At 36.9% G+C, this 14,135-nt stretch overlaps 1 protein-coding gene across 2 annotated transcripts in view; it reads left to right on the top strand.

Moving 5' to 3' along the window:
* Window positions 1-14,135, top strand: part of Itgav (integrin subunit alpha V) — an 87,999-nt gene that overhangs the window by 26,728 nt on the left and 47,136 nt on the right. For both annotated transcript variants that reach the window (XR_006148677.1, XM_042688229.1), the window contains exons 3-5: window positions 3,935-4,026; window positions 6,840-6,954; window positions 12,737-12,798. Coding sequence is in view for 1 of the 2 variants with exons in the window: in XM_042688229.1 (XP_042544163.1) it covers window positions 3,935-4,026; window positions 6,840-6,954; window positions 12,737-12,798 (269 nt within the window). In the remaining variant the exon portion in view is untranslated. The remainder of the gene's footprint in view (window positions 1-3,934; window positions 4,027-6,839; window positions 6,955-12,736; window positions 12,799-14,135) is intronic.

Below are 14,135 nucleotides of genomic sequence, written 5' to 3'. Positions count from 1 at the left end.
ACAAAATTTTTGTAACTCTGTTGTTACCAGAAGGATCTTTCTCCCAGCCCTGGAATGTTTCCAGTTTTCCATGTCCTGTTTCCTTTCAACGGTGACAGCACAGTCCAAGCAATCTGGGTAGTTCCGGCATTACCCGAAATGGTGACTTCAGGGTGGTGACTCAAAATATTTACTTCACTCATGTGTCACAGAGTAGCTGCCAGTTCCAGCCAGGTTGTGAATGAGCTTCTTGTCTGCTTGTGTGGAGAGCCAGGCCTTCCTTTCTCCACCCCCTCTATTCACATTTCCTTTGAGGGAAACCTCTGCCTCAGGTTGAATCAATTTCTTTAAAACTGGGACTCTGGAAACAACATTCTGATTAGTAAAGAAGGCTTCCTCTAGAGTAAACTTCTTGAAAAGATGAATATTTTGGTTAGAATTCTTGAAAAACTGAATTAGCTAAATCTATTCCTTCTGAGGGCTAAGCTTCTTTGTGTTTGTAGGTCAGTTCCTTTTGGAAATAGTATTATATTGCTATATAGTATATACCATCGCTATATAATTTATAATTAATTATCTAATGATTAGATAATTACTTAATAGTATAATGCAATTTATAATCATAATCATCCAATAATTGATAGATAATTACAAATTATGTAATTATCAAAGTTATATATCATAGTATATTAATGGATGATAAAAATAATTGTGTTATCAATATGTGCTAAGGTGGGCTTTAGTAGCAACATGCTGCAATTATAAAGACATCCTCCATCTTAACCACTTAAAAGATTATTTCTTGTTCTTGTACTATCGAGTGTAGGTCACTTGGCTGGCTTAATTGTATGTGGCAGGGGCTGTTCTTTATTATTATTATTAGTAGTAGTATTTTATTAAGTAGTAGTACAAGAGGTTCTATTCTATAAGTCAGGTTATGAGTACAATGCATCTTTATCATTGTTCTCCCATTGTTATCCTTCCCATCCTTCCCCTCAATTTACAGAGTTCAATTTTTATATAATGCCCATTGAGTGTAATGAGTGAATTTGTTTACTCTTCCTCCCTCCATTTGTGTGTCCCCTTCTGTTCCCTCTCCCAACATATTTATGCATCCTGGTATTCATTATGTTAAACAGTTCATTAGTCCACAGTATAGTGTAACAGCCCCATGGGTGGCAGAGAAAACACAGATCCATTAAAGAAAGCACCAATCCATTAAACCAACTTGAGCTGCCATAGCTGCCCTTACTGCCACAGCAGCCCTTACTGTGCAGGCAAGGTTCTGTGGTCTTTACTGAACTGTTGGAGGACGGCAAGTGTAAGTGAGCCTATGCATTGCTTGGTCACTGGTATGTAGTATCTGGTTAGGACGATATTGTGAACATTGGCTCCTAAAGCAATCCAAACCCTGTTAGAAGCTTTGGTTTTCATGGCAAAAGAACACACACTAGTGAGTTCCATTTCTCCTTTTCCCCTCCCTCTGCATATAAAGGGGTGCTTTTGTAATGTCTGACCAAAAACTAATGGTTTTTACACCCTAAATAAATGCCTTTGGTGGTTAAAATATTTATTTTTTTCACAGGATCAGAGAATTAAAAGAATAATACAGTACAACTCTTTATTTGGTGGATGATGCTTAATATTAGTAAATTCTCGTATCTTGGAGTTCATTCACTTAGCATCATCTTATACAGTCAAATGTACATACCTATTGAGCTATTTTGCTCATCTGCTAAGATTATCCTAGATGTGTACTATTTATTACAAGTAAGGGAAACTATGGGACCTATGTTTCTTTGGGTCTGGCTTACTTCTATTAATACATTTTTTTCAAGTCCTTCCCTTTCCTTACAAATGGGGCAGTGTCATTCATTCTGATGGAAGCCTGGAATTCCAGAGTGTGTGTGTGCGTGTGTGTGTGTGTGTGTGTGTGTGTGTGTGTGTGTGACATTTTCTTGATCCATTCATCTACTGAGGGGCATCTGGGTTGGTTCCATATCTTAGCTATGGTAAATAATGCTGCGATAAACATAGTTGTGCTGGTAGCTTTAGTATGGCCTTGTTTGGGATAGTTTGGGTAAATGCCTAAAAGTGGGATTTCTGGGTCATAGGGGAGCTCTATTTGGAGTCTTTTGAGGAACCTCCATACTTCTTTCCAGAGTGGTTGGTGGTTGAACAAGTTTACCCTCCCACCACCAGTGCAGTAAGGTTCCCTTTTGGCCACATCTCCTCCAGCATCTGTTGTTATTACATTTCTTGATTATAGTCATTCTAACTGGGGTGAGGTGGAATCTCAGTGTTGTTTTGATTTGCATTTCTTTTATGGCCAGAGATATTGGCCATGTATCTATTGGCCATTCTTATTTCCTCTTCAGAAAAATCTCCCTTTAAGTCTTTAGCCCACTTATTAATGAGGCAGTTGTTTTTTTGAGGATTTGTTTTTGGGAGATTTATAAGAGCTTTTTCTTTGTTGTTGTTGTTTTAATCTACTATGTGATTTCTTTTTTCTTTTGTGTTTTTTTTTTCCTATGGTTTATCCTCTGTTGTCACTGTATTTTAATTTGGTATCCTGGACATTGTATATATGTTTATTTGCATTAGGGAAGAGAAACTGAACAACAAAATGGTGAGATAAAAGACAAAGTGTAAACCAATGCAACAGCGATGCTCACAAGGCATCATGTCGGAAATTATCTGTATACCTTGGAGGGTAGGGAAAATGGGAGAAAAATGATGGAGAGAGTAACAAGTTCAACTAGATAGATATGTACTCACTACCTTACATATGTAACTGTAACCCCTCTGTACATCACCTTGATAATAAAATTAAATTTAAAAAAAGAGAAGAGAGAGAGAAAATTCTCATTAATTATTTTCAATTCTTTTAACTGGTCTAAAGTCTTCAGACTGAATAATCATAAACACTCCCTGGAATATGGGGTGGTCACGGGCTTGACTGAGCTAAGTCTTTTGATGACATTGATATGATGGTTTCCACTCAGAATTGAGATGTATCTACTGTTTTTGTCCAATATAGTTATTAAAACACATACTTAAAGAATGATTATTATAAATAGATTGTAAGAGAAGCAAACCTGACTTTAAAAATAGTTTTTCCTTCTCAAAGTATTTCACAGATTTATTTCTTTTAACTTTCAACTTGGCTAAATCTACATATTTCAGAGGAAATAGATATTTTTCTACAGTAGCTTGCATTCATGTCTAGTATCAGAAATAAATTTCTCAATAGTGGAGGGCTAAAAAAATAAATGTTTCAGTGTAGTGTGCCAAATATGTCTTCTGGACTTTAACTTTTGTATTTTAAGATCATTGGTGGTTGTCTTAGGTATGTATCTTAATACCTATAATGTAATAAGATGTTCCTACACTTTAGTTTTCATAAATATCCTTATACCACAGAAAGAACTTCAAAGAATTTGATTTGTGGAAACTATTTATTTAATACTTAAATATTTAGCAACTTAAGAATTAGAAACTTTTATAGTTACTTTTTTTTTTGTGGTCATGGAGCTTGAACTCTGGGCTTGGGCGTTGTCCCTCAGCTCTTCAGCTCAAGGTGAGCACTCTACCACTTGAGCCACAGTGCCACTTCCAGTTTTCTCATGGTTTATTGGAGATAAGAGTCTCACGGACTTTCCTGCGTGGGCTGGTTTTGAACTGTGATCCTCAAATCTCAGCCTCCTGAGTAGCTAGGATTACAGATGTGAGCAATAGTTATATTTTTACATCTACATTATTATAATTGATGTTGTTGATGACAGTGAGATATGTATTCTTTTTACTAATTAGTTGAAAATAACAATATAAATATATGTATATATGCACAATGCAGTACTGGATTAGTCAAAGATATACTGTTTGTAATCTGGTTAGACATAAACTCTCTTATACATTGTATTTGATCCTCACCTTTCACAATGTTTTTCCTCAGGCAACAGAGATTATGCCAAAGATGACCCATTGGAGTTTAAATCCCATCAGTGGTTTGGAGCATCTGTAAGGTCAAAACAAGATAAAATTTTGGTAAGTCTTGGATATTTCCTTGCAAATGATTTTATTTATGCAGAGACATAGAAGTCTTTTTTTTTTTTTTTTTTTTTTTGGCTTTTGGTGCCAGTTCTGAGGTTTGACTTAAGGTCTGGGTACAGTCCCTGAATTTTTGTGCTCAGGGCTAGTGTTCTACCACTTGAGCCACAGCTCCACTTCTGGCTTTTTGGTGGGTAATTGGAGATGAGAGTCTTATGAACTTCCCTTTCTTTCAAACTATGATCCTCAGAGCTCAGTCTCCTGAGTAGCTAGGATAACTGGCTTCAGACATAGAACTCTTTTGTTTTCAAGCAGATGGTAAACTTCTGTATGATCAAAGTTACCAGATATAATGAAGTAAGAGCTCTCAAAGGCCACCTATAAGAGGGTACCACCTTCTCTTGCCCTTCTACAACTAGGATTCTGTGTCTTTCACTTCCATGCCTACACTGTTCATTTTCCTTATCTACTTGGTAGTTTTCACCTGTTTCTTTCTATCCAGTCAAGTTGAAGAACTCTGTGCTTTTGAGTACTACAGTATTACAGTATTGTATTGGTACTTGGACAGTATTGGTATTACAGTATTTCTTGCTTCCATTCTCAAGCTGTTTTTTTTTCTCCTGTTGTTGGTGTTGTGTTGGTCCTTGGGCTTGTTCTGGGTGCTGTCCCTGAGCTTTTTTGCTTAAGGTTAGAGCTCTACCACTTGAACCAACAGTTCTACTAGATTCAGGTTTTTGGTGGTTAATAAGACTCTCACAGAGTTTCCTACCAGCTGACTTCAAACCACAGCCCTCAGATCTCAGTCTTTTTAGTAGCTAGGATTACAGGCATGAGTCACTGGCACCTGACTTCAAGCAGTGATTATGTCTTCTATTCTAACCATCTCCACACTTCACAATCTGGCATGGATGGAAGTCACAATTGTCTTTCAAATGGTTAAAATCCAATATGTTCTTTCAGCTGGGAGGATAGTGGTCTAAGTCTGGTCCCAAGGAAAAAAAGAATATGGCTTGAGTGATAAGGTTCCTGCCTTGAGGCCAAGAGTTCAAACCACACACACACACACACACACACACACACACACACACACACACACACACACACACGAGCATGACCATGAGCATGACCAAAATGGAGTCTTTTTATAGTCCATCAAAGAGCACTAACACATATATGCTTCCTTTATAAATTCTTCCCTTAATTATTTTAAGATTATGGTCTTTTCCCCCTCCATCAATGAGTCCTGCCTAATCTGCCTTCAAAATATGTGCCACACATGAATCGATCCCCATTTGCCTTATTTCCATACTGCCATGACCGTAGCTGTGACTTACCTGGGCCAGTGCACCAGTTCTTACCTCCCTGCCCCCTGTCTAGCTCCAGCTACTATCTCTTCTCCATAGAAGTAACCAAGGGAATCAGAGCATTTCACCTACCTTCGTGATGAAAACAGTTGAATGTCTTTCTTTTGTCCCTAACTAAATAATAATTCCCAGAATAAATATCATCCTGGCTTATAAATATCTCCAAACTCAGGTTACAGGCTGTTTCTTTGGCAACATTTCACTCCATCTTATGTATTTCAGTTATAGTGGTCTTTTTATTTATCTCTCCTGCCTGCCAGGTTATTTCCAATTTGTACCTTAGTGTTGGTCTTTTCAATGGGAGGAAAGTCATACAACAGCTCTTTGTCATTCAGATTTCAACTTTAATTTCGTTTCCTCCTAGAGCCCTTCTCTGTTTTAATTGCCCTTGTCCTTTTATTTATGTGGTTAGGGAGAATTTTGTTTGCAAGTGAAGTTTCCACAGGGCTTTTAGATGATTTGTTGAACTTTAGCAGTTGGAGATGAATGATGGGATTTAGAAGGGGTATGCTAGGCAGAGAAACAAGAAACAGAAATAAGCAGTCACCCACCTTGGAGCATCAAGGATGTATAGAGCCGTAATGGCCCCTCCTTTCAGTTTTGTCAGAGCAGGTATAAAACCCATTGCTAATGTCTGCAATGTATATGCTTTTTTACCAAAATCATGACAGCAGTCCATTGACTTTTCTATTACAGAATTAAGTTCTTATACTTTAGGTAAGTTCTTATGGCACTGAAATATATGTTATTTCAACATTCCTATATAGTCTTTAAATTGGAACTCTGAAAACAGAAAGTTCACAGTAGTTAAGATAAGCACTACAAATTCCTTTATTCTCTTATGAAAGTATTTGTCACTTAACTTAGGGGTGTATTCTACATATATAAGAAGGTTATTCAATTCAAAAGTTGATTTAGTCTGTGACTGTCAGCTTAGCATAGAACATCAAGAAACATGCTAGCCGGAGTAATAATTTTGTTATTTTGAAATTATATATGGACTAAAAACATGAGCTTCAGAAGAACGTGAGAAACACACTTACTTTATAAGTCCTTCTTCATGAGAAGTTAGATTTTTTTATTAAGACTTAAAAACTGTTTTTTTTTTTCATATCAGGTGCTAGTGGCCCGTGAGTATAATCCTAACTACTTAGAAAGTTGAGTAGGATGTCAAGGTTTGAAGCCAGACCCAGAAGAATACTCCATGAGACTTTTATCTCCAAGTAACTAGTAAAAAGCCAGAAGTGGACATGTGGCTCTAGTGGTAGAATATTAGCCTTGAGAGAAAAAGTCGAGTCAAGTGAGAATGTGAAGTTCTGAGTTCAAGCCCCAGTAACATACGCTCACACACACACATACACACATATACACACACATGATCATTCTGAGGTCTTATAAATGGCCTAAATCGTGATAACTTGTCATGAATTGAACTTTCGGTTGTAGGCCTGTGCTCCATTGTACCATTGGAGGACTGAGCTGAAGCAGGAGAGAGAACCCGTTGGAACTTGCTTCCTTCAAGATGGCACCAAGACTGTTGAGTATGCTCCCTGCAGGTCAAGTATGTATAGAAAGTTGTACCTGCTGCTCACAAGAGTGGTGGGGAGCCTACTTCATTAAACATGTATGTGTGTGAGTGTGACTCTACATGTGTGATGCAATATGTAGGCTTTGTGAGCTTGGACAGCAGAATGAAAACAGACCTACTAATGAGAAAAGAATTGTACATATCCAGTAGATAGTATTTGATTGGCAGTTATTCAGTTATTAGTTATTCTTAGCAATTATGAGCTATTGTTAGTAATAGATGATTTGGAGACTTTTTTTTATTAAATCACACTTTGTAAAAGATGCTCATTTGAGCTTCTCCGACAGAGATCTGGATCTTCACATGCAAGATGCTGATGCAGTAGTTTTAGGCTAAGCTGGGAGACCTGTAACAAACTCTACAAAGTAATTTTGATGACACCAAAATTTAAGAATCAATTTTTTTTTTATTATTAATGATGTTAAAGTAAAAAATTATTCCTTAGAAAGCCACAGATTATATATGAAGATGATTATTGAGTTTGAGAGTCTTCAGTTGATATTTCCATTATTATTCACCTTTCTTTTTTGGGTGTTATTTATTTTATGGACTTATTATATTTTATAGTCTTGAAGTAGCTTCTTCTCATTTAGACTTGCTGTGCTTTTTTGCTTCCAAGCTCACTTTTTCTCACCTGTCTTTTGCTATTGATTGATTTTGGTTGAAATGTCAAAAATGACTTCATAAATTTACCATTTTGATTGTGCTTTTCTGTAAATCTTATTTCCCATTGGAGATTGCAGTTCTTTTTCTCCTGTACTTTTTGACGAATTGGCCACTACTTCAGATCCTCCTCTGCAGCACCAAATTCCCCTTGTCTAGAGGGGTCACTGCAAGGTGTACCCTAAAACTACACATGGTAGTGAATCCTAATCATTACCATGCTTTTGCCAAAGCATACATACTATAATAAAATTTAATTCATAAATTAGGCACACTAAGAGATTAACAATAATAACTACTAGTTAAATGCAACAATTATAATTACATACTATCTATAAGAAATATTACTGTGGGCCATGTGTTCAGCAGCTCATAGCTATAATCCTAGCTACTCAGTAGGCTGGGATCTGATGATCTTGGTTCAAAGCCAGCCCGTCAGGAAAGTCCATAAAACTCTTACCTCCAATTAATCACCAAAAAGAGTGAGAAGTAAAGCTGTGGCTCAAGGGTAGAGTGCTAATCTTGATCAAAAAGCTTAGCGACAGTGCCCAGGCCTGAGTTAAAGCCTAAGTACTCCCCCCCACCTCCACAAAAAGAAAAAATAATTTTCCCTTTAGTATTTTCCATATGTGATTGACAGCTAAGGGATGACCATTGTACAGTATAAGACTACTTTGTAGGCCATTGCATTTTATGTTCCACTGATCGTAAGTAATTGAGCAGAGGATTAGTAGCAAAAGTACAACATAGAATACTCTTCTTACTGGAGTTCTTTTCTTCCAAGGTAGGCAACATGTGACACCAGGTCAAAGTAGACGCTTGATTCTTAAAATTCTAAGTATTTGAACCTCTAGGAAGTTTCAGGTTGTTTCACTGAGCACTTACATTTCTTCATCAAGATCGTTTCTCTCATGATCCTTCCTGTTGTAGGTGGTAAGTAAAATCAAAAGAATGATAACTATTCAAATCTGTGTTATGTGAGTAAAGAGTCAGACAGAGTACCCTGCACAGGAGGAAGTGGGAGGCTTCATCGTCGGGGTGTGAGGCTAGTGGTATCGCCATCATCAGCTTGGAATGTTGCCTGTGCCACTGTCCTCTTTGGTAGGGAAAACTTGTATTTTAAATTTCTATATTGAAAAAAAATTCTTCCAAAAAAAGTTATGAAGAGGGGCTGGGAAGGTGGCTCAGTGGTAGAGCGCTTGCCTTGCATGCCTGAGGCCCTGGGTTCAATTCCCCAGCACCACATAAGCAAAAAGAAAAAAGCCGGAAGTGGCGCTGTGACTCAAGTAGTAGAGCGCTAGCCTTGAACTGAAGAGCTGAGGGACAGTGCCCAGGCCCAGAGTTCAGGCCCCATGACCGGACCTCTCCCCCGCCCCAGAAAAAAAAGTTATGAAGAAGGCCTGCACCTTCTGCGTCAGAGTATAGCTTATTCATATGATGTGCATTCATGTACATGTACACACATAGAAACTCTCTCCTATCCTCTACTCCCTCCCCCATTTCCCCACTTTGTCCTTGGGCCTTATTCTCATTTGAAAAGTTTAGATATAGAGACAGTTGGAACAATTGTTTTTCCTAAAGTTCTTAGTGGTCAAATGAACACTTGAACCCAAGTCTTTTCTAGTTTTCATTTTGGTTCTGGGGATTGAACACGGGGTCTGATGCATGCTAAGCACCTTATACCACTGAGTACCAACTCCTTAATTCTAAAGAACTTATTCCCTGCATTACAACAGAAAATGCTTTCCACTGCAATTACTTCTTTTTAAATGTGGCTTTTGTACAAATAATACTTCTGGCCTTTGTGTGTGCGTGTGAGAGAGAGGGGGGGGATTGAGAGAATACACATTTTATTTTATTTTTTAATTTAATTTTGGAGAATACACATTTTAGAAATGGTTCTCCCTGTATCTGTGACATTATGTTTTGTCTGTTTGATTTAGGCATAGAGATTTTAATGTAATTTAAAGCCATAGTTTCTCATATATTTTGTGTCCAGATCAGGTGAGCAAGTGATAGTTTGTGAATCTGTTTTAGTAAGTAAAGTTTTGTTGGGGAATTACAATACCTATTTGTTTATGTCACCTTGGAGAGCTGAATACTTCTGTAGTTGCTACAGAAGTACAGTGCACTGTACTTTCTCTAGTACTCTCTTGGCCCCTAAGCATAGAATATTTACTGTCGTGACCTTTACAGAAAGGTTTATTGAACTTTGATCTAAATAATAAAATCTTAAATCTTAGGAAAAGCTTAAAACACAATCTCATAAACACACAAAAAAGACTGAAACCCTTTCTTCCTAATAAGTCTGGCTTTTAGCAGCCCTGATTATTGTATGCCTTTGGTTTAATCTACCAAGCTACCTAGAGGTTCAAATTAAGAGAAGAAAACCTCAGGAGCAAAGCTTGAAAATATAGGTTATAATTTCCAATTCTTTAGTGGTGGGTAAACTCACTTAGCAACTCTGGGCCCTATTTCATTATTGGTAAAACATTAATCCCAAAAAAGCACTCCAGAGGTACAATACTAGTATTTTATATTTGCTTCATTCTGCAGTAAATTATACAACCCAGTAATTGACTTCACGTGATGATGCTAGTTTTGTAGAGCTACATGGCTAACTGCTTGATAACTATGCTTGTTTTGGTTATAGTAGTTTCTGGACGGGGTAGTTTGTTTTTGCTTATTTGGGTTTTGGTTTGGTTGGTTGATTTTGTTTTTAACATGATCCACATGCTTACCCTAGAAAAGGAACTTCACTGTCTTCTACCAACTTACCTTATTACTGAGTACGATTGCTTCTGGCTTTTTTCATAATTATATCTGTGATCATTCCTGGAATTGCACAATAAACTAAATGTCCATATGTTATAAAAGTGCCTAAGCCACAAGTCATATGATGTAAATATCCTTTCAACACCACACACAGACTAAGTCCTTTTTTTCTTCTATCTCTATTATCTCTGTCACACTTGTTGGTGTTTTCTATTCCCCTCACAGAATGAGAAGTATGTTGATTTGAGTGAGAGGGTGCAACATAGTACTAAAGATATGTCCAGATATGGGCCCATACTCCTAGCTAGCTGGTAGGCCACTGACAATTTACATAGTTTCTCTAAGTCTTATTTTCCTTATCTGCAAAAATGATGAATAATATTAATAGTAATTTTAATAGTAATTAATAGTAATTTTAGGATTACTATTAAGATTTGAAAAGAAAATGCCACGAGAAGTGCTTTAACACAGTACCAAATTGGTAGTAAGGGTGTAATAGATAAGTTAATCTTTCTATTGTAATCAGTAATATTTACACTTATTATATCACTGGTCTTAACTAGTGGAAGAGTAACCATCTGTAGAAACAACACCACAGCCTTCACTGAAACAAGTTGTGTTCAACATGAATGTTTTAAAGTTACAAATTGTAAGAAATACTCGGCTTAGTGTATACCTGTTCATGAAGTTTTAAGGAGTAGTTATGTGTTTCAGCTGGATATTTTGGAAATCCAAATAAAGCAGATAGTTTTACAGTATGGTAATCAAAAAAAGCTGTCTTTATAAATAGCCTACAATAGTTCCCCAGATGTAGCTTAAATAAAGGAAACACAAAGCCAACTTGAGGTTAGTGCAGAATTCCTTGTATGATTCACTTGACACTAGAAATCCCAGACCCACATTTTCCCACTCCCTCTTGGCTAGACAAATTTACATTGGAGTAGTATTACACTTTTGTGGCCATTTTCTTAAAATAAAATTAGATTTTTAGTGTGTAATCTTGTGGGCAATTCCAGGTTTTAAAAATGGGTTCAACTTTTTTGATGGAATTATTTTAACAAAAAATTTATTTTGGAAGTTCATCCCTATGACTGAAAATAGATAATTTTGGTCCCTATATTTGGTGATTAATACAGTAGTAACTTTTTGTAAATTTGTAATATTGGCTGCAGGAAATCTTTGATAATGGAAGGATTATGTTCAAAATTAGTTGATTGATTATTTAATTCAGAAGTATCCTTTTTCACAAGAACCACTGTAAAAGTGACAGGGAAAGATTTGCAAAAGAGCGAATCTACGGAATCTCTCATGGTTGGAAAATACTTGAAGTGTCATGCTTAGATATGTTTGCTTTAATTCTCCAGTATTGTATAGTTTGTGAGGATAGTTGTATATTTTGGTCTTGACAGAGCATTAAATTTTGGGATTGTAGTTTTTTTTTTTAATGTTACTAGCATAGGAAGTTTATGGGAAACCTGGCAACTCTGGGGTAATAGTGAAAAACATTTCAGATTGGAGTTTAAAGCTTACAGATAACAGTGCTTTATGTATAGTGGTCACAACTGGTGTGTGTGTGTGTGTGTGTGTGTGTGTGTGTGAGAGAGAGAGAGACAGAGACAGAGACAGAGAGACAGAGAGAGACAGAGAGAGAGAGCTAGAGAGAGAAGACCCAGACCCAGTACTTGGAACTCAAGGACTGGGTGCTGTCCCTGAGCTTTTTTTCTCAAGGCTAGCATTCTACCTCTTCAGGTGCAGCTCCACTTCTGGTGGTTAATTGGAGATAAGCATCTCATGGACTTTGTGTTTTTACTGGCTTTTGCAATCCTGATCCTCAGATCTCATCTCAGTCTTATGAAAATTTGAGCCACTGACTGGTATTATAAAGAAGACATATAATAAAGTAGAAAATGTTACAGTATCAGAATGTTACGTATCAGAATAGTGAAGTTTTGTATACGTATATATTTTATACATACACATACATGATATGTATTTGATTGTGATATAAACTATAATATTGCTGTGTGTTGTGGTTAAAAAAAGAAGTTCTAAAACCACTGTTGCAGTCGATCCTTCTGATTTCTGGTGACTTGTCCAAGTACTTCAGTGTGGCTCTCTTTCTAGATCTGAGGAGACGGTGCTGGTAAATGTGTATGCTAACATTCAGAGTATGATAATAACCAAGTGATTGAATGGCCAATCACAGACATGAATATATTATCTTACATTAATAGTGATACCAGGTTTATCTCATGCTTTGTTTTGTGTTATTTTCTTGTTTTGGGGTTTGTATATATTTCCAATCTTTTCATTTTAGAAAATATTGATGCTGATGGACAGGGATTTTGTCAAGGAGGATTCAGCATTGATTTTACTAAAGTAAGTTCTCACTGAGGATCCAATGAGATTCATCTGCCTTCCTGCCTCAATTGTGGTTAAAAATAACTCCTCATAAATTCTTTCAGCTTCTTATTATATCTGTTATGTGCTAGAAGAAAATAGCTAATAAACAACCCACTCATTTTGACATTCTTTGCTTTCTATTATTCCTTCCCTGGTAAACATTGCTTTTTTTGAAATAGAGAGTCATCACAGGGAGCATGGAGAAAAGTAGGGAATTTTCTCAGTAACGGATGGTGATTCCATATTAAGTTTCTGGAAGTGGAAGATGTCTCAAGGAGTCAGCCATGAGTGAAAAAGCCACATGAGAATGTTAGGTCCTGAGTTCAAATCCCAGGACCAGCACACTCTATAAAATAAGTCCATTTCCATGAATGTATGAAATAGTAAGAAAAATTTTAAACTGAGACTGAATTTTCACAAAAGTTGTCAACAGAAGCTGTGTTCCAGAATTAACTAAGACACATGCGTTTTTGCTGTCTAGTTTATACCTGTGGGTGCCAAACAACACCAGGGCATGAAAAATCTTATGCGTAAATGCTGTGTACTTTCAGCTAAATTCATATGCTCTTCGGAGTTGGCAGATTTGTTGTTGTTGTTTATTTTGTACCAGTACTGAAGTTTGAACTCAAGCCTTATACACATGTTTGGCATTTTTGCTTGCAGCTGGCACTCTCCACTGGTGGAGCTGTACCACAGTCTAGCTTTTTGCTGATTAATTGCAGAGAGAGTTTCATGGATTTTTCTGCCTCGGCTGGCTTCAAACTATGATCCTCAGATCTCAGCCTCCTGAGTAGCCAGGATTACAGGTGTAACCTACTGTTGCCTAGTCAGAGTTGATAATTTTATGTCATCTAAGGTGAAAATTATTATTGAAAATTATATTTTCAAAAATAAATTTTCTTAAGTAATTTTTCTCTCTCTCTCTTTTTTTTTTTTTGCTTTTAATTATTTTCCCCTCTAGAAATACAGTCTTTTTTTTTTTGCAGTTCTGGAGTTTGAACTCAGAGCCTCATGCTTGCTAGGCAGACATTGTACCATTCTAAGTGACATCTTCAAGCCTTTTCTTTACTTTTTGCTTCTTGTCTGGGCATGTGTCTGGACTGTGATCCACATATTTTAGGCTCCCATTATAACTGGGATGATTGGAGTACACTACTATGCCCAGCTGTCAGTTGAGAACATTTTTTTTTTTGGGGGGGTCCGGTCGTGGGGCCTGAACTCTGAGCCTGGGCACTGTCCCTCAGCTACCATTTCAGCCACAGCGCTACTTCCGGCTTTTTTCTTTCTGCTTATGTGGTGCTGAGGAATCGAAC

This window comes from Dipodomys spectabilis, unplaced genomic scaffold (genome assembly GCF_019054845.1).
Source record: "Dipodomys spectabilis isolate Male_0828 unplaced genomic scaffold, ASM1905484v1 ptg000115l, whole genome shotgun sequence".
Taxonomy (NCBI): Eukaryota; Metazoa; Chordata; class Mammalia; order Rodentia; family Heteromyidae; genus Dipodomys; species Dipodomys spectabilis.
Note: the sequence above shows the minus strand (reverse complement) of the source record. Positions and strands in the feature narration are given on the sequence as shown.